Source organism: Sturnus vulgaris, chromosome 22, assembly GCF_052056855.1.
Source record: "Sturnus vulgaris isolate bStuVul1 chromosome 22, bStuVul1.hap1, whole genome shotgun sequence".
NCBI lineage: Eukaryota > Metazoa > Chordata > Aves > Passeriformes > Sturnidae > Sturnus > Sturnus vulgaris.
Window position 1 is genome coordinate 3764747 of NC_142264.1, and position 23343 is coordinate 3788089.

At 47.9% G+C, this 23343-nt stretch overlaps 5 protein-coding genes and 4 non-coding genes across 10 annotated transcripts; 3 read left to right on the forward strand and 6 right to left on the reverse strand.

The window, feature by feature from the left end:
* Window positions 1-130: 130 nt before the first annotated feature.
* Window positions 131-3251, reverse strand: SURF2 (surfeit 2). Its single transcript, XM_014873115.2, has 6 exons — window positions 3104-3251; window positions 2522-2676; window positions 2200-2303; window positions 1586-1777; window positions 876-1027; window positions 131-229 (listed from the first exon to the last, which is right to left on the reverse strand). The coding sequence occupies exons 1-6, from the start codon at window positions 3209-3211 to the stop codon at window positions 146-148; spliced, it is 795 nt and encodes a 264-aa protein (XP_014728601.1). The 5' UTR covers window positions 3212-3251; the 3' UTR covers window positions 131-145.
* Window positions 3252-3281: 30 nt separating this feature from the next.
* On the forward strand, window positions 3282-7925 carry SURF1 (SURF1 cytochrome c oxidase assembly factor). Its single transcript, XM_014873114.2, has 9 exons — window positions 3282-3415; window positions 3996-4074; window positions 4194-4321; window positions 4668-4750; window positions 5536-5727; window positions 5995-6067; window positions 6428-6590; window positions 7223-7304; window positions 7449-7925. The coding sequence occupies exons 1-9, from the start codon at window positions 3326-3328 to the stop codon at window positions 7513-7515; spliced, it is 957 nt and encodes a 318-aa protein (XP_014728600.1). The 5' UTR covers window positions 3282-3325; the 3' UTR covers window positions 7516-7925.
* Window positions 7926-8533: 608 nt separating this feature from the next.
* Window positions 8534-12461, reverse strand: RPL7A (ribosomal protein L7a). Its single transcript, XM_014873266.2, has 8 exons — window positions 12392-12461; window positions 11731-11851; window positions 11317-11466; window positions 10436-10576; window positions 10023-10102; window positions 9573-9703; window positions 9144-9213; window positions 8534-8692 (listed from the first exon to the last, which is right to left on the reverse strand). The coding sequence occupies exons 1-8, from the start codon at window positions 12392-12394 to the stop codon at window positions 8588-8590; spliced, it is 801 nt and encodes a 266-aa protein (XP_014728752.1). The 5' UTR covers window positions 12395-12461; the 3' UTR covers window positions 8534-8587.
* On the reverse strand, window positions 9781-9854 carry LOC148221419 (small nucleolar RNA SNORD36). The gene has a single exon (XR_015808122.1). It is a non-coding gene; the product is annotated as a small nucleolar RNA SNORD36 (small nucleolar RNA).
* On the reverse strand, window positions 10258-10335 carry LOC148221420 (small nucleolar RNA SNORD36). Its single transcript, XR_015808127.1, has one exon. It is a non-coding gene; the product is annotated as a small nucleolar RNA SNORD36 (small nucleolar RNA).
* LOC148221421 (small nucleolar RNA SNORD24) lies at window positions 10648-10714 on the reverse strand. Its single transcript, XR_015808129.1, has one exon. It is a non-coding gene; the product is annotated as a small nucleolar RNA SNORD24 (small nucleolar RNA).
* Window positions 11535-11607, reverse strand: LOC148221422 (small nucleolar RNA SNORD24). Its single transcript, XR_015808128.1, has one exon. It is a non-coding gene; the product is annotated as a small nucleolar RNA SNORD24 (small nucleolar RNA).
* On the forward strand, window positions 12418-18399 carry MED22 (mediator complex subunit 22). 2 transcript variants are annotated; one of them, XM_088177532.1, is made up of 4 exons: window positions 12418-12636; window positions 13062-13142; window positions 13379-13587; window positions 17092-18399. In XM_088177532.1, exons 1-4 carry the CDS (start codon window positions 12514-12516, stop codon window positions 17288-17290), a joined length of 612 nt encoding a protein of 203 aa, XP_088033658.1. In that variant the 5' UTR covers window positions 12418-12513; the 3' UTR covers window positions 17291-18399. The 2 variants fall into 2 exon arrangements, with proteins under 2 accessions (XP_088033658.1, XP_088033659.1); XM_088177533.1 differs by having other exon boundaries at window positions 12478-12636; window positions 17098-18399.
* A 262-nt stretch (window positions 18400-18661) lies between these two features.
* Window positions 18662-21545, forward strand: SURF6 (surfeit 6). Its single transcript, XM_014873265.2, has 4 exons — window positions 18662-18982; window positions 19378-19593; window positions 20174-20265; window positions 20727-21545. The coding sequence occupies exons 1-4, from the start codon at window positions 18724-18726 to the stop codon at window positions 21396-21398; spliced, it is 1239 nt and encodes a 412-aa protein (XP_014728751.2). The 5' UTR covers window positions 18662-18723; the 3' UTR covers window positions 21399-21545.
* Window positions 21546-23343: the final 1798 nt, after the last annotated feature.

Here is a 23343-nt window from a genome sequence, read left to right on the forward strand (position 1 = left end):
TGAAGCTCTTGGAATGCAACTTAATTCCACCCCGTTATTCCCCTCCACACCTGTAGCAGTTAACTGGAATGGGCAGACATTTCATCCTGTGCTCCCACTGGAATTGTTACACAACAAGCTTCAGTCCAGGTATTTATCATAAAATTTATTTCCCATTGATTGCTTTCTTGAAGTTTTTGGGTTTTCGATGATGGCTCTTGAATTTCTTCTTTAAAGGGCCTGTCTGTTTCTGTAGAGGAAAAAAAAACTTAATCAGCTTATTTCCAACATCCAGCTCAAGCCTTGCCTGAGACAGCTTAAACAGAAACAGAGTGTGATCTCCTTCAACAACCAGAATGAGCCCAAGTCTGCTCACGGAGCCAGGATCCTGCAGCTCAGCAGCCCTTTCTGATGGTTTCATTAGGTACAAACTGACAGGCTCCCTGCAGCAATGAATCCAAACTTCATCCAGCCCTAACTTTCTAGTTTGATATGTTTATAAAGTAAAGCAGTGCCTCAAAAGTGGCAGGAAAATGGTCTAGAGGGGCTTTGTGACTTCAAAACAGTTTAATTTTTTTTTATGTATTTGGAGAACAATTATGAACCCACACAGGACACAGATCAGCTTTCCTTCTACAGTGGTGTGGGGCAGAATCCCACCCAAGATGAGCTGTTTGTACGGGCAGGAACAGCCCTCACTACCCCAGCCAGGATAAATATTGCTTAGCAGGAATTCACACCTCGGGATGCAAGTCACTGTCTGGCACACAGGGAAAAATCTATTCTGAACAGCTTTGCACCTTCTGCTGGTTCCCAGACAGGAATAGCTGGAACACCTACAGGCTGGGATCTCAGCTCCACACCCCCTGCTGCTGCAGGCAGTGAATGACTCCCACCTTTCCTCTCTTGCCAGCTGCTCTGCTGCCATCCCTCCTTTCCCTGTGCTCTCCATTCTGCTTGGCCCCGTCGTCCTCGCTGTCTGTCATGAAGTCATCGCTGCCATTTGTGCTCTGTGGAGCTGATGGTTTTTTTTCTGGGAAGAGTGCAGCTAAAAAAGATTTAGCTCAAAATCAGTTCTCTGTGCACACAGGCTCTGCCTCCCCTCACTTTTGCTTCCAGGCACCAGGCATATGTGTGTCACTACTGAAATACTTGGGAAATAAACATGCTGGTGTTTTATTGGAAATGTGCCTTGGTGCTCTTTCTATTCCCATTCTGGGAATGTCAGCACAGGTGGTGCCATGTGTTACACCCCAGCTCCTGCAGCAAGATGGATTTGCACCTCCAGATCTGAGTCAGCAGAACGACCTGACCACCTTCTGTCAAGGACTTGCTGAGAAACAAGGGGAGATTCCTAAAACAGCAAATCCCAGTGGATCTTGTACCCCTTCCCCTTGTACACCTTGCATGATCCAACTCGTTATTACTTAGCATTAACTATTTCGTATTTGGTGGTGGTAAGCTTTTCCAAAACCCAAGGACTTGCAACTGGATGAAGCCAGATGCCTGTGGCACACCAGCATCACACAGCAGTGTAAAGAAGCCAGGAGACAATTAACTAACCAACTCCCTTGAGGACGTGGGTGACACCAAGGTTCTCACTCACGTGGGTACAAGTCACTCATGCTGTCATCTGTCTCCTCTCCATCCTCCTCGCTGGACTTTGGCTCCCAGAACTCCTCTTTCCTGTGAGGTTGCCTGCTCCCGTTCGTTTGGTCATGAGAGTGCTGTGCCCTCTGCTTCTTCTGTCTCAAGCAGGCAGGGACGTACTCCACTCCTTCCCTCTGGCATTCCTCATCTAAGAGTGAGGGCCAGGCAGCAATGATCAGCTGCCCAGCCCCTGAGTCCTCCCATTCCCAGCTCAAGCTTGTAGGAAATGTAACTCAAAAATCGAGCATGCTCCAAATATACATCCACATAATCCACAGCAATACTGTGGACCAGGGAAGATGTTAACACAGATTGTGCTGGACACATGAATCACACTCCCTGGGGGAAGTTTTAGAGCTGATCCTCTTAAGGAAGGATGTTCCAAGGTATTTGCTAAAATCCAATTGCTCCCTACAACTGGGACCTTCCTTCCTAGCTGAGGAGGACACATAGTAACACACTGCTGTCAATTTAAACAAAGCTGTCCCACCCACTTCAGAGAGAAACACTGACATCTCAACAGCTCTGGAAAGAAAAGCTGCCTGGTATAGCTTCAGAAAAGCTACTTACACATTTTCAGGGCCTTCTGGTAGCGCTTCCCTTGGACATGACGGAGGACATGCTCTGGAAGCTTGTTGATGTGTCTGAGGGTGAGCTTGCAGAACAGCTGGTGTCTGACAGACAGGGTCAGAAACAGAGTTAAAGTGTGCTATAACTAAAGAAGTTTTCACTTACAAGCACTACAAGTTGCTCAAAGTTGATAAATACTTCATAAAGCCCTTCCCAGTCTCCCCAAATCCATAAAGACCTAAGAACTTTGTAAAGCCCAACCACTTTATGTCTGAGATTGAACAAAGTGTGAAGCACAACACACAGGAGGGAGAACACGTACAAATTCTTTGTGCTGGGCACTATGTGGGGCTCAAAAGTGCCATAGTCGAACTCTCTGGCTGCCTTTATGAGCCGCTGGTACTTCTTGCCGCTGGTGTAAGCCTGCAGCTCCGACAGGCGACAGGGCAGCTCATGTCCTGTCAGCCTGCACCTCACCTGAAAAAAACATTAATGGTCTGGAAAACCAGGGGTTTATGCCACTGAATCTCAGAATCAGTTCGGTCGGAAAGAACCTCGGAGAACATCGAGTCCAACCGATGACCGATCCCCACCTTGTGAACCGCACCACGGTACCGGTCGTTCTGCAGGCATGGGGACTCCACCACCTCCGTGGGCAGCCCCTTCTGATCTCTAATCCCCCTTCCCGTATCCATCCCAGGGCTGGGGAGGGCAGGACAGACCAGCGCTCTGCTCCCCGGCCTTCCAGCGCCGGGCAAACCCCTCGGGCCAGGATCTCGCTGGGGCCGAGCCCACCGGGTCCCACGCGGTGCCGGCCCCACCATTGAACCCGCAGAGAGGCGGCCCCATCCCCTCAGCACCCTCAGGGCATCCCCCCTCCCTCACAGCCCTCACACGGCCGCACCTTGCCCGGCCCCGCGGGGCTGAGCAGCGGGTGCTCCCTCAGGAAGAGCCGCTCCGCCTCCGGCACCTCCGGCACGGCCTCGCCGCCGCCCGGGCCCGGCGCCGCCATCGCGAGGGGCCGGGCCCGGCAGCGTTTCCCGTTCCGGGCCGCGGGCAGGGCAGGGCAGGGCAGGGCGGGGCGGGACAGCGGGGCCGGGCCGGGCCGGGGCTGCCCGGGGCTGCCATGGCCGCGCTGCTGCTGCTGCGAGTGGGGCCCAGGCTGCTGAGGGAGCGGCGGGGCCGGGGGAGGATCGGGGCAGCGGAGCTGGGACCGGTAAGGCGCTGATCCTGTCCTTCGATCCTGTCCCATGATCATGTCCCCTTCTCTTGTTTCCTGATCCTGTCCCATTATCCTGTACCCTGATCCAGTCCCTTTCTCTCGTGTCCGGATCATGTCCAGTCATCCTGTCCCCTCATCTTGTCCCATGATCCAGTTCCTTGATCCAGTCCCCTCATCCTGTCCCTTGATCCAGTCCCTGATCCAGTCCCCTCATCCTGACCCAGTCCCTCGATCCTATCTCTTCATCCTATTCCCTCATCTCCTCCCCTCATCCCGTCCCTCTGTCCTGTCCCCTCATCCTGTCCCCTCTAGGCCCTTGTTTCTGTCAGGAACAGATTAAGCTGGTGTGTCCTTGCTGATAGCATGGGTGGAAGTTCATTGCTGTGCTATGGGCATATCCATAACGGAAATTTAAATTATAGCCTAACCCATAGTGTTTCACAGGCAGTTGCTCATGTGAGACTTAAATCCATGGATAAAAGATATTCATGCAATCATCAAGTTCACTGATATCACCTAAATAAAAGTTTTATAAAGCAGCAACATTACAAAGGATCTTTCTTATTCTGTGTAGACATCACAGTGCTTGATCAGAACATTTGTTGGATATCCCCTAACTAAAGGAGGTTCTGGTCTGGTTCAAAAGGCTAAAGGTATGAAAATATTTGTCTGGTCTCCTGCCCTGTTTCACCCTAGTACCAAGATGTAATATTTCCTGCAGGAATTTGGCATCTCTTCTCTGAATCCAGTTCCTCGCTCTGATTTTCTGTAGATGTTTGTTTGAGGTTCTGCAGACCACGAAATTCTAGAGCAGCTGCTGACACATCTGGAGAGGATACCTTGCTGAAATGGGGCCTTTTCCTCATCCCTGTGACCACGTTCTGTCTCGGCACATGGCAGGTACAAATAAATAATTCATTTTTTCAAAAAATTAGCACTTGAGGACTGTCGAGTTTTTCCATCTGTTTGATCTAGTTCAACAACAGGCAGGTTAATGATTTGCTGTTATTTTACATTTCTGTTTTCCAGGTGTCCCCTTGTAAGTCTTTAAAGGAAGTCTTTTTTTTCTACACTTTTTAGTATAAATATTTCCTCAAATTAAATTCAGTGGCCTTTATTTTCATATCTACAATTACCTAGGCTAGGTCTGATGAGGAAATTATGACCAAGGTTTTAAGGCTTGCTGGTGTTGTTACATTGCTCTGTTCTACCCTAAGGAGTTACTTTTGTGTTTGTTTACTTCCAGGTTCAGCGGCGCAAGTGGAAATTAGATTTGATTGCACAGCTGGCATCAAGAACCACAGCAGATCCCATCCCTCTGACATTAGAGTATGGAAACAGGGATGGTTTGTTGTCTACAGAGCACTGACTGGGAATATTAGATATGGACTGTGCACTAATGAGCCTGTGCTGAACTGACCTGCATGAAAATGAAGGGATGCAATGGCAATTGGGATGTGCCAGCAAATTAGAAAGAGATCCTGACACTTTATTTATTTAAAAGGATAAGTCAGTTCTTTCCTATGGGATACCCTAAATGCATGGAGAAGGATGAATCTCTGTTCAGGATGATGTGGGATGTAATTCGTAGCATTTTTAATCCTGATGGGGAAAGTGGACTTGGGTGTCTGTGGTGTCCCAAAGGAATTGTTACTGCAACAGGGAATGTTGGAGCAACAGCAGGCCCTGCCCCACATGTGGAGCAATTGTGTCAGATGTGAGAGAGATTTTTAAGGTCACTTGGTCACCTGGTGCAACTCTCAGAAGGGCTCAGTTGTTGGAGTTTGTGGTCTGGGATGGGAAAGAAACGCTTCCCATGGCTGGATACACAGGCACTGAGTCCTGTATCACACCTGCTCTGTGATATCTTGACATAGGAAAGAACTTCTCCCTGGATGCTCCTGATCATCTCTATTTGATTTTCTGGGACATTGAAATATATTAAATTGAAATATATTAAGCCATATTCCATGAGCTGTTTGTCTTCTGCCTCTGTTTGCCAACAGGTTCCATCCAGAGTGAACCATTAGGGAAAAGGAGAATCCCGCAATAAAATCTCCCGACTGAACTTGCCTAGCACAGCCATGATTTTGTTTTGCTCTTGTTCCATGCAGCCCCATGGAGCTGAAGGAGCTGGAGTACAGACCTGTGACGGTCCGAGGGCGTTTTGACCACTCCAAGGAGCTGTACATCCTGCCCCGCTCCCTGCTGGACCCCGAGCGGGAGGCCCGGGAAGCCGGGAGGATCACATCCCACCCGGAGAACGGAGCCAACGTCATCACCCCCTTCTACTGCACAGAGCTCGGGTGAGTTCAGGAGAGTCCTGCTCCATGGGAGCACTCATTCTCCTTGGAAAAGCCAAATCCTGGTGGTTGGGTTTGTATCAATCACTCCCTGCCTTAAAAGGCCTCAGTTGGAAATTGTATTTAAATTTCCTTTATAATGTGCATTCAGGTGATAGCAAAAGTGGCAGCAAACACATGGGTTGGTTCTTTCTTTGATATTTAGTTCTAGGCAGCAGCAGGAATAAATTCCCTTTCACTCCTGAGCAGTACTTCTTTATGTAACTCTAGGGTCACGATTTTAGTCAACCGAGGATTTGTGCCCAGGAATAAATTGAAACCAGAGACCAGGCTGAAGGGACAGGTAAGGGGGATTCAGGGAATGGGGGGGTGTTACTTTGTGCCTTGGTTATCCAGAGGCACCACCCACTAATCCAGAAAAGCAGGAGCTACATTCAGCATAATGGAAGGTGATTTAATTAGTCATTGCTCTTTTCAAAGACAACAAACCTTTGTTTCCCACCTTTTTGTTAAGTAAATAATGTTTTTTACAAACAAGGAGCTGTTTCCCCTGCTGCCTTACAGCACTGCCCTACTGCAGGGAACAACCACTTCATTTATGCTCAGACCCTTCAAGTGCCACATTTTTCTGACAGAACTTGATGTGTCAGAACATGAAATCAATCTTGAAACATTTCTTTTTTCTTTCTGCACTTCCCCTCAGATTGAAGACGAGATTGATCTCACAGGGGTGGTGAGGTTAACAGAAAAAAGGAAACCCTTTGTGCCTGAAAATAACATTGAAAAAAACCGCTGGCACTACCGGGACCTGGAGGCCATGGCCAGGGTGACTGGTGCTGAGCCCATCTTCATCGATGCAGATTTCAGTAAGTCACAGAGGAACCCAGCCCCACGTTCAGTTTACTTCACTCTCCCTCCCTTTCCCCTCAGTTCTCTTCCTGTGCTCTGCCAGCCCACTGTTTTGAAGGTGACAGGGAGCCTGCCAGAGAGCTGGAAAAGGACTTTTGTCAGGAGCATCAAAGATGGGAGACAAAGGGGAGTGGCTTCAAACTGCTGGAGGGCAGGGTTAGATGGGATATCGGGTGGGAATTTTTCCCTGTGAGGGTGAGCAGGCCCTGGCACAGGGTGCCCAGAGAAGCTGTGCCTGCCCCTGGATCCCTGGAAGAGTTCCAGGCCAGGCTGGATGAGGCTTGGAGCAGCCTGGTCTAGAGGAAGGTGTCCCTGTGGTGGCTAACAGCTGGCCTGGAGGCCTCACAGTTATAAAATTATAATTAGGATTATATTTTTCTCATTCTATCCCCATGGCAGGGGGTAGAATGAGATAAGCTTTAAGGTCCCTCCCAACTCAAACCCTTCTGGAATTCTGTGAACTTGGGAACAGCACTGCCTAAGGGAGAACAGGGTATCCACCAGAATAATCACCTTCTTCCCCTCTTATACACAGCACAGCTCCACACTGTGCAGACTCAGGATTTAACTTAGCTGTGTTTCCCCACAGAAAGCACAGTCCCGGGGGGGCCCATCGGGGGCCAGACCAGGGTGAGCCTGCGGAACGAGCACATGCAGTACATTGTCACCTGGTAAGGGACCCGCCCCGGGCTGCTCTGGAATGCCTGCATGAGCTCCTGAGCTCCAAAAGCCCAGATTTAACAGAAAGAGCTTGTGCCAGGTGGTTTGACTTGGTTAGTGCAGCTCTCTTAGGTACCAACGTGATTTTCTCACAGGTACAGCTTGTGTGCTGCAACTTCCTTCTTGTGGTACAAGAAATTTATACAGAAGCTACCTCTATGAGGGGAAGGAAGAAACCTCTTTGTGCTACAGTCAAGAGCAGACTTTTACGGATGACAAGAGCCTGAGCAGTCCTGAATAACTGAAGCACCTGGAATTCCAGAGCAGTTTCAGCAAACATGTTATCAAGCTGCAAATAGACTTTAAGCAGTCCCTGCAATCTCAGCTCCCACCAGTCTGATCTGATCTGGCTACAGCTTGGGAGCACTCGACTTCAATAGTAATCACAATACATTTTTCTATTCTGGTTTGGTTGTAAGCTACATTTTAGCATCTCCACTTTTTCCCCTAACACAAATCCAGAGGATTTTGTGAATGAGCCTATTTGCAGCACGTAGTCCTTCCTGAAGTCAGGAATGGCTCACAGTAGTTGCAGCAGAATAAATAAAGGCCTACAGGTCTTTGCCTTGTGACTTGCATCATGCATCTTTACATGGAACAGCAGCAAACCTGATCAGAGGTTACTGTGGACACTCAGGTCTGGCCAGGGAAGGCAGCCTGTGGCTTTGCAAGAGAATGAGGGCTGGCAAAAACAAGCAGCTACCACAGCTGGAGCCTTAGTAGCCTCCACAGTGCCACCACACTAAGTCAACACTCAGGAAAGAACAGAACCACAGGAAAGTCTTGATTCTTCCCCACTCACTCTGCCCTTACTGCAAAAGGCACTGCAGGTGTGGAAGGTTGTAACACTATGTGTAACCCAGGCTTAAGTAAGGAGAAATTGAGAGCCATTTCCAATTTAGATATGCAAAACCAAGCCAGGCTTAAAGCCAGAACTAGCCCAGCCCAGTCAACTTCAAGATCCCAGTACATGTGCAGCTGAGCTGCTGGGCTGTGTGTTCAAGAGAGAAGTTATTACACAGGACTAGTAATTAAGGAAAGTTACTCCAAGTTAAGTAACAACCAGCTCTGTGCAGCTGTTTTTGCCCAGCACTATTCTGTCACTGGATGGAAGGCACAGAAGTACAGCAATGCCACTGTGCTACTCCCTGCCTAGAACACTGCCATGAAGAGAATCCAGTGAAACAGCTGGGATTTATTATGTACAGAAAACACGGTGCAATGCAGTACATCTTCAGCCCAGCTTTGTAGCCAGTTCTTTAGCCTTTGCTTTTTCCAGCTTCGCAATGCGAGCCACTGATTTTGGTCCCAGGACATTCCCGCCCCAGTGACGACGGATCTGCAAGGAAGGGAGAACAGGTTAAGAGATCTCATTCCAACTCTTACTGTGTCACTCAATTCTGCTCCAGGGGAAGAGCTCCCTCAACTAAAAAGCTCTAAACATTTCAAACACTACAATACATTCTGGGGCAGCAAAGATAAAAGCTTAACATCTTTTCAAGTGAGGGATGCTGAATTCAGCTATCCTGTAACTCTTGAATTTGGGATATGGAGTTTAGGTAGCAGAAGCTGTTGCCCTCTCTACAATCCTTGCCCTAGGGTTGCTGTTTACGTCTAACCTGGTGACAGCTTTCACATTTTACCCCATCCTCAGGTAAAGAATCTGGGTACACTGTAAGAAAGCCCAGGTATAACACACCCAAGTATAAACTGATGTCACTACATCCCATTTCTCCCTTCTGGGAATGTTAAGTGTAAAAAGCCAAGGCCAGTAGCACAGAAAATCTTACCTCATCATATCTGTCATTGTAGTTGGTTTTAACAGCCTCCACCAGCTTTGCAAGGGCTCCCTTATCCTCCCTGTTAATGATAGTTTTAGTTCCTTTAGAGCCTGGATTTAACATTTTCCATAAATACTTTGCCATAGAAGTTGAGAGCTTCTAGTGGCAACCCAATTTTTCAGGTTAAGCAAAAGCATCACTTGCAAAGGGTTAACACTCAGAATCTGCACTGCTCAGATTTTAGAGTAACCACCCTTTTGGTAAAACAATCTGCACCTTCAGGATTTGATAGAGACATTTTTACCGACACTAGAGAGGTGGTATTTTAATTTTACTACTTCAGAGAGACCCAAGTTTGCTACCCACCTGCTTTAGAGCCTGTGCTTAGGGCAGTTTGCTTTCTCTACAAGACCACCAAGTGAGCTGCAGAACACTTACGGGTTAACCTGGGTGAAGGCCACGGAGGTGCAGGTCTTCCTGTGGACCAGCCTGCCCAGCCTGGCTTTGCCCTTGATGATGCAGTAGGGAACCCCCATCTTCCTGCACAGGGCTGGCAGGAAAACCACCAGCTGAAAGGAAAGGGAGTGATGAGTAACTGAGGGAGGAGAGCATCCCTTTGTGCTGGGTGTCAGCCTGGCCCGGGGCAATTGCTCAGTGTTAAAAAGCTCGTTTTGCTCTTCACTGCTGGTTCAGGTGAAGAAATTCAAAACATCATTGCAAGGGCCCAGCCTCACTGTCCAACCAGAACAAATACAAACACACACTAGCATCCCAGTTCTGGCAAATGTGTATTTTCTCTTTAATGCAATTTGTCCTAAAATCCATTTTTACCTTAAAAGCACTTTGGACCCCACCCAAAGTTACACAGGTAGCCTGTAACTTGCTCACCTCAATGGGGTCTACATCATGGGCAATAACGACAAGCTGAGCTTTCTTGTTCTCCACCAGAGTTGTGACAGTATTAATACCTGAAAAACAAGTTCTAGGTAAGTTTTTATTCCTCTCAGTCTAATTTTCGGAGCTTTCTTGCAAGCCCACTCTGATTCCATAGCACAGCATCACTATGGAAGTTACAAAAACGTTTCACATCAGTGGCACAAAGACATTTCATGGACAATTTGCTAGAGCTCAGGGTTAAAAAGCTCGTCTATTTTGCTCTTCACTTTGAGCTCAGGTGAAGAAATTCATAACATCATTGCAATAGCTTGTCCAAGGCTGCCTGGTTGAAGAACCAACTCTTCCATCAGTTTTCTAACAAAGTGCCACACTCCCATATTCCCTCAGCTCAGGTACAAAGTTACCTGCTCGGAGGACTGGTGGCCGCTTGGTTGGAGCATCTCCCTTTCCTGCAGCTTTCTGCTCAGCACGAGCCAGTAGCCTCTGCTTCTTCTCCTGCTTATTTTCAGGCCTGTATTTGTGTGCCAGCTTCAGAAGCTGTGTGGCTGGAAGAGAACACCTACTAATTAGTTGCATGACCTGAAAGTATAAGCATTCTTTTTTAAAAATACTGCGGTGCATCAGCGATCTTGGTGGTTGTCATCACGGTTTTTTTTCACAGCAAAAAGTGATCATCATCTGCACAGTCCAAGAGCACCCTGAGAGCCCCTATTTGCATGCACCTCTGATTGCACTGAGAGCTCCTTGACTGTCTGGATGAGGAAATGCCTGTGGACTCCCATAGGAATTATGGTTAGAGGTTCACTGGCTCTTTTAAAGCAAGGAGCATCTATGAGGAGGAAATTATTCTACACGAGTCTAAGTTTTTTGTATAGACTCATTCACAGAAGACTCCTAAATGCCTTCTTCCTTCAGTGCCAGCCTGTTGGTTTTCCCCCAACACCGGCACTATCACAGATGTCTCGAGAAAACTTTACACCACCATGGGCAGTTCTACATCCAGCTAGAAGAATGGAATCACAGTTAAGATTTAATGCAGGGTTTGGGTCAGTAAATGGAGTTTTGGTATTTTCTAAATCCCCTTTCTCGGTACACAGCAGTGATCCAAGATTTAAGGCAGCAAATTAATTTCGACATCACCCTGGTGGCTACTGAAGCCTCCCTACAACACTTCAACAGAGACACCCTTACCTTTGTTAAGGCTTATTTTGGTTTCTTTCCCCTTTTCTAAGGCACATCCCATTTACAACCCAAGCCAAGAGAACCTTGTGGGGCTCATCCTCACCTGTCTGGCGGTCAAGAGCCTGGGTGAACTGGTTGATGGCAGGAGGCACCTTCAGGCGTTTGTAGAGGATGGACCTCTGGCGCTGCAGCCGAATATAGCGTGGCCATTTCACAAACCGGGTGAGGTCACGCTTGGGCTGGATATCCTGTCCTAAAAAAACACAGCCTTTAGCTCAGGGCTGCCCCAAATCCAGAGCAGCAGCATGGGAACTGCACAGGAGCATCAGTGATCTTGGTGGTAATGTGTCAGCACGACCACTCAGATAGCAAATATTCTTTCACATCATCTGCGCCTTGTACAACAACAGCACTGCACAAAATCTGGAGTGATTCTTAATGTTTGTAACTTAGACATCTGTTCACTGAACAAGAAACAAAATATGGGAGCAACTATCTCGAATATTCACTTACTCACCAATGCCAAAGTTCTTGGGCCTCTTCTCAAAGAGGGGATTGACAACCTTCTTGGCCTCCTGCTTCTTCACTACAGCAGGGGCCGGTGCCACCTTCTTGCCCTTGGCCTTCTTTCCTTTCGGCTGCAAGCAAGAAACACACTCTGAGTTCTTTTGCCTCCAAAACTCACATGCTTAGAAAAAAGTTACCAGCCCACCCTGGAAATGCATTTATTTTCCCACGCATTTCACCAGCCTGGCGGCCTCCTATGCTTGCCCTGCTCTCCCAGAGAGAGCTAATCCTTCGCTTTACGTCTATAAGGTTTATTAGGCACCCCGAGAGGGAAAAGGATTAAAGCGAGCGTGATGATCGCTTCATCCGAGACCAGCCAAAATATCCCGCTCCCGACCACCGGGACCCGACCTACCCCGGGAATGCCCCGCGGCCCGGCCGTGCTGCCCGAGCTGGCGGCAGCCGCAGGTTCCCGGCCCGGGCGGGCAGGCCCATACGCGGCCTTCCCCCATCACGGCAAATCGAGCACGAAACACGGCTCCACCGCCTCCCCCAGCAGCCGAGCACCCTCGCGGTGCTGCCACGGCCCATCAGCAGCAGCGGATGACAGCGGGCGACCCCAGATGACGGCGGATGGCCCCGGCCTCCCCCGCGCACCCGCCATCACTCACCATCTTGGGCGGTGGAAGAGAAAGGCGGAGCGGTGCATGCCGGGAGATATCTACGGCGCGCGAGATCTCGCGAGAGCTCGGGAGGGCGGGGCGGGGCCGGGGCCGTGAGCGGAGGCGCGGCCATGGCGCAGCCCCGGGTGCTGCCCCAGAGCAAGGAGACCCTGCTGCAGTCCTACAACAAGCGCCTCAAGGACGATGTCAAATCCATCATGGACAACTTCACCGAGATCATCAAGACGGCCAAGGTGGGCCTGAACGCGGGAGAACCCTGCTAAGCGGAGAAGGGCGGGGGCACGCGAGGAAGAAGGGGGTGTGAGGGGAGAGCAAAGCCCGTGAGCGGAGCTTTTCGTTAAAGGCTTTAAAGGGACTTTAAAGATCCTCTCGTTCCACCCCCTGCCATGGTCAGGGACACCTTTCACCAGACCAGGTTGCTCCAAGCCCTGGCCTTGAACACTATATGCGTTGAATTGTAATTCACATACATATATGAATCTCACATATATAATGTGTGATCTCATTTCATATATATAGGAAATTCACACATTCACATATATAGGAAATGCACACACGTATCCATATATATATGGCCATATATTTTACTTTATAGCATAGTAATTGTCTACTTGAATTTTAAATATGTAGAGGTGGATTTGTGTGCCTTTTTCTTCAGATCGAGGATGAAACTCAAGTCTCTCGAGCAACCCAGGGTGAGCAAGACAACTACGAGATGCATGTCAGAGCTGCAAATATTGTGAGTAGCACTGTATCGTGGGCAGCACATCGTGCAGGGGCTGTTGGGTTCATTGTTGGATCTTTATATCACTCCCAAGGACTGCTTACAGGACAGTAACTTCATGTTTGGGGTGGCTGGGTCAGAATTCTGTCACAATCCTCGTGCGTTGTGGGAGTTTTTGAGCTGAAGGAGCAGCTTGGGAGATGTTGGAGCAAAGCCCTGTTCTGATGTGTGATTTTTCTCGCTGCTGCAAGGTCCGAGCTGGTGAGTCCCTGATGAAACTTGTGTCTGACCTGAAGCAGTTCTTGATCCTCAATGATTTCCCCTCGGTGAACGAGGCCATCAACCAGCGTAACCAGCAGCTGAGGAGCCTGCAGGAGGAGTGTGACAAGAAGCTGATTGCACTGCGGGATGAGATCTCCATTGACCTGTACGAGCTAGAAGAAGAATATTACTCTTCCAGGTACAAATAGGGCAGTGGACTCTGCCTTACAACTCCAGGCCTTTTTTGGGGTAGTTAGTCCAGACCATCAAATAGCCCTTAGAGTATTGGTGTTGAGAATGTTCCCAAAAATTTTCAATCCTATTTTTAATTAGGTCAAACTCTTTTTCTGCAACTAAAGCAACTGCCTTTTCCTTGTGGATACCCTCCAGGGTATAAATGTCCTGGAAAAGGAGGTGTTCACAGCATCCCAGGTTTGATAGGTAATTTCCTTAGGCTTCTGTTGTAATCATTAGAAAAGAAGATGAATTTCCTTGGGGGAAATCCCTCTGAAGGAGCCTCTGGCTCTCTCCCTACAGAGACCAGCTTGCTGAGCTGGGTCCTGATGTCAGCTCACCTTCGTGGTGACTCCTTTCACAAGTGACCTGGTCACACTTTGTGCCTTTTCCTTCACAGTCCACTGCCCCCAGCTGCCTCCAGTCCTGCTGGGGTCAACATTTACAAGGAGCAAAAAGACTTGCTCAGTTTCATTGAATTATGAAGTATTGTGATAGGATTTTCTAAGGAATGACTTATTACTGATTTGTTTGTGGGATTTTTAATATTTTTAAAAGCCTCTTATTTAGCGAACAGACTTTAGAGAATTCAGACACTTTATTTTTTTTGTCATGCACTCCAGCACTTCTAGTTAATGATGCAGTAAATGAAAGCAGAAGAAAACAAATGTAAACCTGGTTATTTTGGTTGCACTTTCCAAGCTAAGTGAAGTCAGTGCAATAATTCTAGGACTTTTAAACAAACACTTAACTATAAAATATCTTACTTAAAATTTTACTGGCCAGGTTTTGTATGTTTGCCTATTCCTTTTTTTCTAAGAATGCTGAATGCCTATAAACCCAGCTAAGTCAACTAACTTGCTCAATATCTTTGAAAGTAAGGCCATTGTTTATGAGTAATATATGTATTTTAAGAGTAAAAAGATAATAATATGACACAGCTTAGAGGTAAAAGTTTAGAGTTGTTTTTCCAACTTTATTCAGTTTTTTGAGGAGGTTGTGATGATCACAAACCCAAGCACCTGTGCAGGTCCAAGACATAGCAGTGAACTTACCCAAAGGGATGTGGTGTGGGATGAGAGTGCCCCACATGTGCCAGGTGTGCTTCCCTCACCCTGTCCCCAGCCTGCCACCACTGTGTGCTGCTCACTCTCACTTTTGGACTGAGGGGTTCTGGCCATGCTGGCATGGTCTGTTCACCTGCCTGGCCCCAGGTGCCACATAAAGCAACCCTTGCTGACAGAACTAACATGGGAGCACAAATGCTGGTGTACATCAGATGGATTTGCCTTCCTGCTCTTTCTTATGGGTCATGAGGTGAGGAAACCTGGCAACTCTGCAGAGCTGTGATCTGACACTTTGTTATCGTGTAGCACTTGATCATTGGCTTTTAGCCCTTCCTCCCTTCCTGTGCTCTTTCCTGTCTTTTTCTGCACCAAAGAAATGTGTCTGTGTAAATACAGAAACAGTGTTTTATTCCAAGTCCTTTTATAATTAGAATACGACAATATTTTTAAAGAAATCTTACTGTCTAATGTGGGGGAAAAGGTTTTTGTTATGTCACAGCCATGTTTCAGTGGCTGTCAACACAACATCCTGTTTGCCCCCAAAGGGGAGTTCCTTGCTGTCCTGGGAATGCCTCTTCAGTTGGAGGGCCAGGTGTTTGCCAGGCTTTTTATGTGCACATGGGGCTTTTGATGAGACCCAAAAGCAGGTCCTTGAAACTAAACTCAAGAAGATTGTCCTGAAGGAACTTTTGCTTTCCTGCCCTGTGATCAGTAATTCTCTAGAGCTGTCCCTCTGCACTCAGACTGGCTGGGTGCCTCAGGGGAGTAGTGAAGTCCCTTCCATGCCCTGAGCAGCCCTCCCAGGGCAGAGCAGCAGGCTGGCCAGTGCTCCTGGGCTGTGCAGAGCTACTCACTGACCCTGAGTTTTGAGGAGTGTTAGCTGAGAGGTGGAGCTTAGACTCTGGAACTGTTCTAACTGGGGCAGCAGGAGAAGCAGTCATCCTTCTGACACAGTTAAAATGTGGTTAGCAACTCTCCTGCCATGATGTGTGGATGCTGTGGTCAGGTTCTCCTGGGAAATCGTGGCCTGAGGTCTGTGACAGAACAGGAGCTGTAGTTCTGGTTCAGTCCTGATGGTCTTTGTTAAATGAACCCAGCTCTACTGTGTTGGGGGCTGATCTTCCAAGGCATTTTACAGAAGCCCCAGATATAAAACCTGTGTCCACTGCCTTCTCACCTCTCCTGCAAAGCCAGCTGGGTGATGCTGCCAGAAAAGAGCTCAGCTTGCACCTAGTGCTTTGTGTGCTTGTTCCCCAAAGTGGTAACTGCAAGTCCAGCTTGCCTTCTCTCATCCTAACCCCCAGACCTGCATTTGTGTTCCATTGCTCCCTCCTCTGAGATCACAGGAGCTGTCTTGAGTGTGGGGTTAAATCTCACATGTTTCATGTTTGTGCAATATGAACTGTCTCATATTTCTATACTTAAAATATTTCCCTAAGCATCAGTCCATACATTACAAATGTAAATAAAGCTGCAACAACAAAATCACTTGACCCATTGGGTTTGTTTTTCTCTGAATGCAAGCTGCTTTCTGCTCCAGCACTCACTTTGTCTTGGGTGTCTCTTGTGTGTGCAGCTCCTTCTCTCTGGGATTTGTGTTGGTCTTGTTCCAGTTCCTTCCATGTTTCTTTTTAGTTCTGGCCCTTCCACATTATGTTTTCCTCAGAGTATGGGCAAGAATTAGCCAGTTGTTTAAAAATCTTCTTTTCCCACACTGCTGGTTGATCCAGTGTTGGAATCCATCCAGCTGCTTTTAGAGGCACTGTTAGCTCAGGCTCCTTGGGAAAAGGCAGGAGCTGTCAGTACTTTATAATCAAACTGGGAAGCTTCAGTGGAAAATCCAAACCTGTGGAGCACTTTTTTGAAAGGGCAGGGGTGCAAATAGAGTTCTTCTTTATTGTGACACGGACAGGCCCCAGAACAATTGTGCCAGGTTTAGGTTTTGGTTTTTTTTTTCTGAAGTAAAATTTAGAGCAGGATTTCTATTTTTTCCTCACATAGGTTGCAGTCTAATTCCAAGGTCCATGTCTCACTCATCAGTAGCAGAGCCCACATATTTGGGGGTGGCAGGACTTCAGCTCAGATCTTTTCAGAGACTTGGGAGTGTCTGGATTAGAATTGAGGCTCTGTTTCATTTTGTAGCCAGTTCTGTCTCTGAAATTGCCCCAATCCTTACCAGGCCCAAGAAGTTTTAGGACCAGCCCTTAGTGGGGGGGTATCTTAGAGAAGGCCAATGTCACACGACTTAGGATGATTTCATGAACACAAACCTTACATCCAGCATTTTTTTTGCCATTTTCTTAATGCTTTGCTTCTGTCTTGCTCCCTCCACCCTTTCCATCCCTCCCTTCCTCTGTCACCACACCTGCTCTCTCCTCACTGGGGTTGTTTGTTCTGGAAAGCTACAGTCTGTGTGACAGCAATGATCTCCCACTGTGCGAAGCCTACTGGAGACAAGACTTTGCCACGCTGTCCCCCGAGAGCCTGTCGATGCCTCTGGCAGCCGCCGCAGCAGAGCAGAGCGTTGTCACCTCGCAGAGTTCCACCCCGTCGCACCCGCACGTGAACGGGCACGGGGCGGGCCCCGCCGAGCATTCCTGAAGAGGATCCGGATCCGCTTGGTGCCGGGATGGCCCTGCCACGGCACCCCCCGAGTCTTCCTCCTGCTGTGCTGAACAAGCGGCTCCTGCTGTCGGGAGGAGGCCCTGGAGCTGTGCTGGCAGGGTTCTGCTCCCTGCATGGCTGCAGTGCTTCCTCCACGCCAGGACCTTGCCAGGAGTGTTCCTGTCCCTTAAGAGATAGAGATATGTAGGCACAAAGTGAATCTCGTTATAACAAATTAGAGTCAGGTTTGCTTTAACGTGATAGTTACGTGTAGAGTTCATTAGAAGTCCAGTTTGTTTCCATGTGAGTGTTGGGAGTTGAATTTCTTTGGGATAAACTTGAGCCAAATGTGGGGGCAGTGAGCGCGTTGGGGCTTTTACTCTGCTTCCCAAGGTTATTGACATTCTGGCTGCTTTCAGGCTCTCTCAGGATGGCATCTGACAACCTCTGGTCTTCTGTAAGGAGTCTTACATTATTTTTACACAACAGTCTTCACTGTCAAAATGCTTTACAAACATGAACTCTTGATTTGGAAGGAGGATCCCTCATGGAAGAGCAGTGAAAAAAAGAACAGGCAGACAGGGATCAGACTGAGGGACCAATGATGCCACTTGCTCAAAGCCACAAAGAGAAGCAGAATCATGCTTTAATCAGTTAATTCCTTCCTCAGTCTTTACACTGTTAATATAGTCTGAGCTAACATGGAGCCACTGTTTATGTTGGCTTTTAGTTTTGTCTAATGAAAAAAATCTTGAGAGCAGTGGGGGATACTCGGTTACTCTCAGTTTCCTTCCAAAGAAACACACTTGGTGCTTGATCTGCAGCTGTTCAGCAGCTCGGCACATCTTCTGTCCTTTCCTTTTGTGGTGGCTCTGTCTTGGCTTGAGCTGTGCAGCTGAAAGGGAGATGCCACTGAACTGAACAGTGTCACCACAGCCACAGAGCCACCAGTGCATTCCAACAACTGTGCTGAGCTTCCCCAGCCTTCTGCTGTAATGTCTCATTTCTTAGGATGTGAATTTTGCTATTATTTTTTTGTTTCTTTTTCTTCCATTCCGTTTATTTTTGTAATTAGGTGACTTAATAAAACTGACTCTTTTGTATAATTTTTAAGGCGTGTGTTTTCAGCCACGAGGCTTTGTGAAAATGTCACAACATGAGGGGATGAGCAGGCTGTGAAGCAAACCCTGTTCCCGTACAGGGGCTGCAGAAACCATCACGAAACTCGCCCGTGCTCGGGATATTTCACCCCGGTGCAGGGGGAAGCTCGGTTTTGTCCTCCAACAAAGCGAGGCTTGGCAAAGAAAGCTTTGCGAGCTGCGGCGGAGGCGAACCGAGCCGAGCCTGCGGGGCTCCGGGGGGGGCGTCAGGAAGGAGCGGGGGTCGCAGCCCCCCAGGAAAGCCCCGAGCAGCCTCGGCGTGGCCGAGCGATGCTGCCCGTGCCGGGCTCGCAGCAGCCCCGGCGGGGGCGGCTCCAGCTCCGTCACTTCCCGGCCGGCGCGTTTCATCCATCACTTCCTGCGGGGCCATCCACGAGGAGCGAGCCGCTGTCCCCGCACCGTCCCGGGCACGGGACTGCGCCCCTGGGACCGGCAATGGCCAGCCTGGCCGCCCAGGACTCCTACCTGCAGGGCTTGGCCAGGAGAGCCGGCGTGCAGCACGCCCCGGAGTCGCGGAAGAGGAAATTCGGTATTGGAAATGTAACGCTTCGGTTCTGTCCTCTCCGGACGGTTTGTGGGAGGCTGGGGGAGACGGCCGTGCCCCCACGGGGTGCTTGGCCCGGGATCGTGCCGGTTTATAACAATAAAAACAATCTGCTGAAACACGGAGCTCCTGAACACGTTGTACACATTGTCCTGGGAGCTCTGGAAATCTCCATTCGCTGTGGTGATGGATGTGGAGAGCTGGGATTTCACGGAAGTGTGCGAGGACGTTTGGTCTATTTATAGAAATCCTAAAACGTATAATTTTTTAACATTACGATGTGCCATTGCAATGCTGGAACTTTAGTGGTCGGTAATAACTGAATGTTAAGAGTGGGAATGTAGCATTGGCCTCTTATGTATAATTTGTTTGCCTTCTAGTGTCTAAGCCAGGCCAGCCTGAGGATGCTGGCAGACAAGTCAAGAAACAGAAGAAAAAGAAGCCCAGGAAGCAAACTGAGAAGAAGAATGCTCCTTCAGCCAAACAAGTAGTTTCTAACACCAGTAAAGCCACTCCAGGACAGAAAGCAGCCCCTCAAGCCAGCAAATCATCTTCACAGGGTGATACACAGAGCAGAAAGGAAAGTTTGCCTACAGGTAAAAATTCCAGCTTTGCCGTGGTGTGATTAAAGTGACCTGGGCTGAGCTGGCTGCATTTCTTGCTTCACACAAGTCTAGTTTGGAAAGCCTGAATTGAGAACATCTTTGCTTATTTCACGTGCCCTAGAAGCTTTTGCTTATGGACGGGAATTTGTGCTATCACCACTGGGTGGCTCTCTGGAAACGGTGTTTAACTGAGCTGCAGAGGTTTTGTGCATGTGAGTAACTTCAGGAATTACACGTGGATGCAATCCCTGTCCTGCCAGCTCAGCTTTCTTTTATGACAGTGTAAAGCCAGAGAAAAGATGTCCTGAGCCTCTCTGTTCCACAGGCTTGGTACTTGTCTTTGGCTTGCCAGGCAGCCCCAGGGCATGCCAGGCCACTGCTGGCAGTGTTGAATGATAAAAGGGGAAATTCTAAAGAAACCAATGAAATAGAAAGCTGGGTTTGTTTGGATTTTCCGTTCCATTCACAGCATCTAAAGAGTTCCCAGAGTTTTTCCCATAGCCAGAGGAAGTGCTACTGTTTAACTGGTCCTGCTTTTGAAGTATTTTTATTTTCTCCCTTTCATTTTCAGGAAGTAAAAGTGAACTGAGTTCCCCTTCTGTTTCTGCAATCAGTCTGTTGCGTCAGAGACTCCATGAGAAGATCAAAAAGGCTTCTGGACAGGTATGAGGACTCTGAATGTGTATCCACATGTGTGTTCATGCACTGGAAATTCTCCCCAGCCTCCCAGGGCATGTGGGGACAGGATCTCACAGGCTCAGGGTTTGAGGTGATTCCATCTCATAAGGAATTGGCTGTAGGTATTGCCAGTGACCTGTGCGTGTTTTGTGGAAAAACCTGTGAGAAAAGATGGGGTCAGCTTCAAGGAGAGCATGCCTTTAGTGATTTTTAGGAAAAAGCAGAATAGTAGAAGCCTGAAAGGGAGCAGCTAAAGGCTGTTGGGGGAAAGCAAAGGGTTTGAAATGTTGTTACTGTGTTTGGTGTCTCTAACAGCTGAGTCACAGCTTCACATCACAGGTGGTGCTTCTTAGGAGGAGTTTGAAATCAGGAACCTGGGGACAGCCCACTTTTACTTCTGCTTTAACCCTTTGAGGCTTCTCATTCGTGTCCATCCTTCTCCTTAGGATAATGGCAAAGAGTTAACCCCTGCAGCCCTGGAGAAGAGGCAGCGAAGGAAGTATGAGAGAGAGAGAAAGAAACGCCGGCGAAAGGAGCTGAAGATGAAGGCAAAAATGGAGAAGAAAAAAACTGAGGAGGTACCAGCCGAGCCAGAAAACAAAAAGGAGGAGAGCAAAGCTGAGATTGTCTTCAACAGGGTTGAAGTTCATGAAGAGAATGAGTTGAACAAGATCCAGAAGAAGAAAGAGAAGAGGAAAGCGGTGAAAGGCAATATCACTCCTCTGACAGGCAAGAACTACAAGCAGCTGCTGAGCAGGCTGGAGACCAGGAAGAACAAACTGGAGGAGCTCAAGGAGAAGGACGAGAAGAAAGCTCAGGAGCTGGAGACCAAGATAAAATGGACAAATGCTCTGTACAAGGCAGAAGGGGTGAAGATCCGTGACGATGAGGAGCGTCTGAAGGAAGCCCTGAAGCGCAAGGAGAAGCAGAAAGCCCAGCGCAAGAGGCAGTGGGAACAACGGACTGTGAGGGTGGTGGAAAAGATGCAGCAGAGGCAGGACAAACGCCAGAAGAACATCCAGAAGAAGAAGAAGGAGAGGATAGAGAAGAAGAAAGCCAGGGCCCGAAAGAAGGGCCGAGTTCTGCCTGAGGACTTGAAAAAAGCTGGGTTAAAGTGAGGGCGAGGCAGCTCTCCTGGCTTTGGGATTCCAGGGTGGGGCTGTGGGGTTGTGTCCCAGGCTGTGGGGCAGGCACTGCCACAGCTTCCCAGCCTCATCATCCTAAAAAAACAGTTGTATGTTTGTTAATAAAATTTTCTAAAGAAACACCTTCTGGGTGATTTTTAATAGGAATTATTGTTTTTCTAAAGGGGAAAATGTCAGTTGCTGTCACTTCCTCTGATGGGCAGCACAGTGTCTTCTTTGCATCCACTGGGAATGGGGAAGAGGAAAAAAAGGCAAAAAGTTCAAATATGGGATTAATCTCAACACAAAGATACTGCAGGTATTGTAAAACCTTTACTTAGCATGAACTTGGATGATACCTTTGGAAAGGAGAGTGTATCTGGATACATTTGTCCTCCCCACCACAAGAAAACTGGAAATAATTTTCAGTTTTAGGCAGTGCTGTTCATTTATAAGTTATGTTTTATCAGGATTAGGTCAATATAGACATAAACACACACATGTGCATGGATTTATTGTGGAGCTAACTGATCTTTTTGGGTCATCCATAGGACACACTGACTGATCTTGATGGTAGGATTGGCTTCACTGGATTTGCAATAATAAAAAGTTAGGCAAAAAAAAATCTGGAAACCACAGGTGCCTGAAAGGGTTTCTCTGTGCAGTTCATCTGTGCAAAATTGTATTTGGTCATTACCAATTTTATATTTTATTGTTTATACAGAAATACAAATGTAAACTTGAGCATCTTTGCCCAGCTCAGGAGGAAAAGTACAGCTTGGCTGCTGACAATTCAGCCTGGGGAAGATTGGTGGGAATAAAACATCCAGAAAATGAAGCAACTCTGCCCCTGAGATCAGTCAAACCTTGCTGATGCCCTCCTGATCTTGGTTGCTGTGAACTGATAATTGGTACTGAGCTCAAAGATGTTATAAATTGAGTCCAGTTAAATTCTGGATTCTCTCGATCTGGCACTTTGGAAGAATCTCTTTTTTGCCTTGTCAGTAAGGCTGATGAATGTGCAGTGAGGGAAATGCAAGCTGTGCTGTGCTGTGCTTCCCTGCTGGATCCCTGCCACAGCCCAGGTATCTCCGTGGTGCAGCTGCAACCTGAGACTGTGCAGAGCCAGGAGCCCGAGCAGGGGATTTGTGCTGAGTTCCTGCTCCAGCCTCAGGTGTGACAACACATCTGTGTCACCGAGCCAAAGGCAGTCTGTTCCACACTGGAGTCCAGCAAGGAAACCTCTCCTCAGGCACAGATGGAGCTCTCCCCGTGGATATCTTCTCTTTCTTCACCTTCTGAACGACCCTGCACTCACAGCTTGCCACTTCAGTTGTAGAAATGTGAAATGCTCGTTGGGAAATCTGAAATAGTTGCTCTGCAAAGAATATTTTCCGTGCAACCGTCGACAAGTGAGGTATTTATCAGCTGTCCAGAATGCTTTCCAAGCAGGGCTTGAAGATAAAGTAGTGCTTTGTTCTGGGAGGTCAAGCAAGTTCATTTGGGAGTAACAGAGCTACTTTCAGCCATATCCCTTTTAAAAAACTCTCGGAACAAATTCGAGGAACCTGAGTAATTATTAAAAATGCTTTAGCTGTGATTTCTATTAGGTTGGAGATTCTTTCATCAGCTGCAACCACATTTTTTCATTTTTGTTTGTATTCATGGTAAACTGTAAATCAGTTGAGGTAAATCTCAGTGAGATGATTTTAGATGAAAAATCTAAAATTTAGATGTTTAAATCTCAGCTGGCTCCAGTGCTCTGGCAGGTTTGTACCACAGAAACTGAAAATAAGGGGTGAATGCCTCAGCTGTGCTCCTAGTGATGTAATATTTCAAAATATGTGTATTTCTCTTCCTGAGGGATTAGATGTTTACTCTATAAAAGACACATGGAAGTTCTCTGTGCCCATTACAACAGCTGAAACTGCACTAAAAT

What these genes read in the sequence shown, in the direction of transcription:
- MED22 (XM_088177532.1), top strand. Translation starts at nt 12,514, where the DNA reads ATGGCGCAGCCCCGGGTGCTGCCCCAGAGCAAGGAGACCCTGCTGCAG. An exon ending in ATGTCAGAGCTGCAAATATT is followed by an intron (nt 13,143 to 13,378) that starts GTGAGTAGCACT and finishes CGCTGCTGCAAG; the next exon opens with GTCCGAGCTGGTGAGTCCCT. An exon ending in GAAGAATATTACTCTTCCAG is followed by an intron (nt 13,588 to 17,091) that starts GTACAAATAGGG and finishes TGTTCTGGAAAG; the next exon opens with CTACAGTCTGTGTGACAGCA.
- SURF1 (XM_014873114.2), top strand. Translation starts at nt 3,326, where the DNA reads ATGGCCGCGCTGCTGCTGCTGCGAGTGGGGCCCAGGCTGCTGAGGGAG. An exon ending in GGGCAGCGGAGCTGGGACCG is followed by an intron (nt 3,416 to 3,995) that starts GTAAGGCGCTGA and finishes TATTCTGTGTAG; the next exon opens with ACATCACAGTGCTTGATCAG. An exon ending in CCCATCCCTCTGACATTAGA is followed by an intron (nt 4,751 to 5,535) that starts GTATGGAAACAG and finishes TGTTCCATGCAG; the next exon opens with CCCCATGGAGCTGAAGGAGC.
- RPL7A (XM_014873266.2), bottom strand. An exon ending in GCCCAAGAACTTTGGCATTG is followed by an intron (nt 11,467 to 11,730) that starts GTGAGTAAGTGA and finishes GTGTTTTTTTAG; the next exon opens with GACAGGATATCCAGCCCAAG. An exon ending in GCCACCAGTCCTCCGAGCAG is followed by an intron (nt 10,103 to 10,435) that starts GTAACTTTGTAC and finishes CTTGTTTTTCAG; the next exon opens with GTATTAATACTGTCACAACT.
- SURF6 (XM_014873265.2), top strand. Translation starts at nt 18,724, where the DNA reads ATGCTGCCCGTGCCGGGCTCGCAGCAGCCCCGGCGGGGGCGGCTCCAG. An exon ending in GTCGCGGAAGAGGAAATTCG is followed by an intron (nt 18,983 to 19,377) that starts GTATTGGAAATG and finishes TTTGCCTTCTAG; the next exon opens with TGTCTAAGCCAGGCCAGCCT. An exon ending in TCAAAAAGGCTTCTGGACAG is followed by an intron (nt 20,266 to 20,726) that starts GTATGAGGACTC and finishes CCTTCTCCTTAG; the next exon opens with GATAATGGCAAAGAGTTAAC.
- SURF2 (XM_014873115.2), bottom strand. Translation starts at nt 3,211, where the DNA reads ATGGCGGCGCCGGGCCCGGGCGGCGGCGAGGCCGTGCCGGAGGTGCCG. An exon ending in GCCCCGCGGGGCCGGGCAAG is followed by an intron (nt 2,677 to 3,103) that starts GTGCGGCCGTGT and finishes TGTTTTTTTCAG; the next exon opens with GTGAGGTGCAGGCTGACAGG. An exon ending in GTGCCCAGCACAAAGAATTT is followed by an intron (nt 2,304 to 2,521) that starts GTACGTGTTCTC and finishes CCTGTCTGTCAG; the next exon opens with ACACCAGCTGTTCTGCAAGC.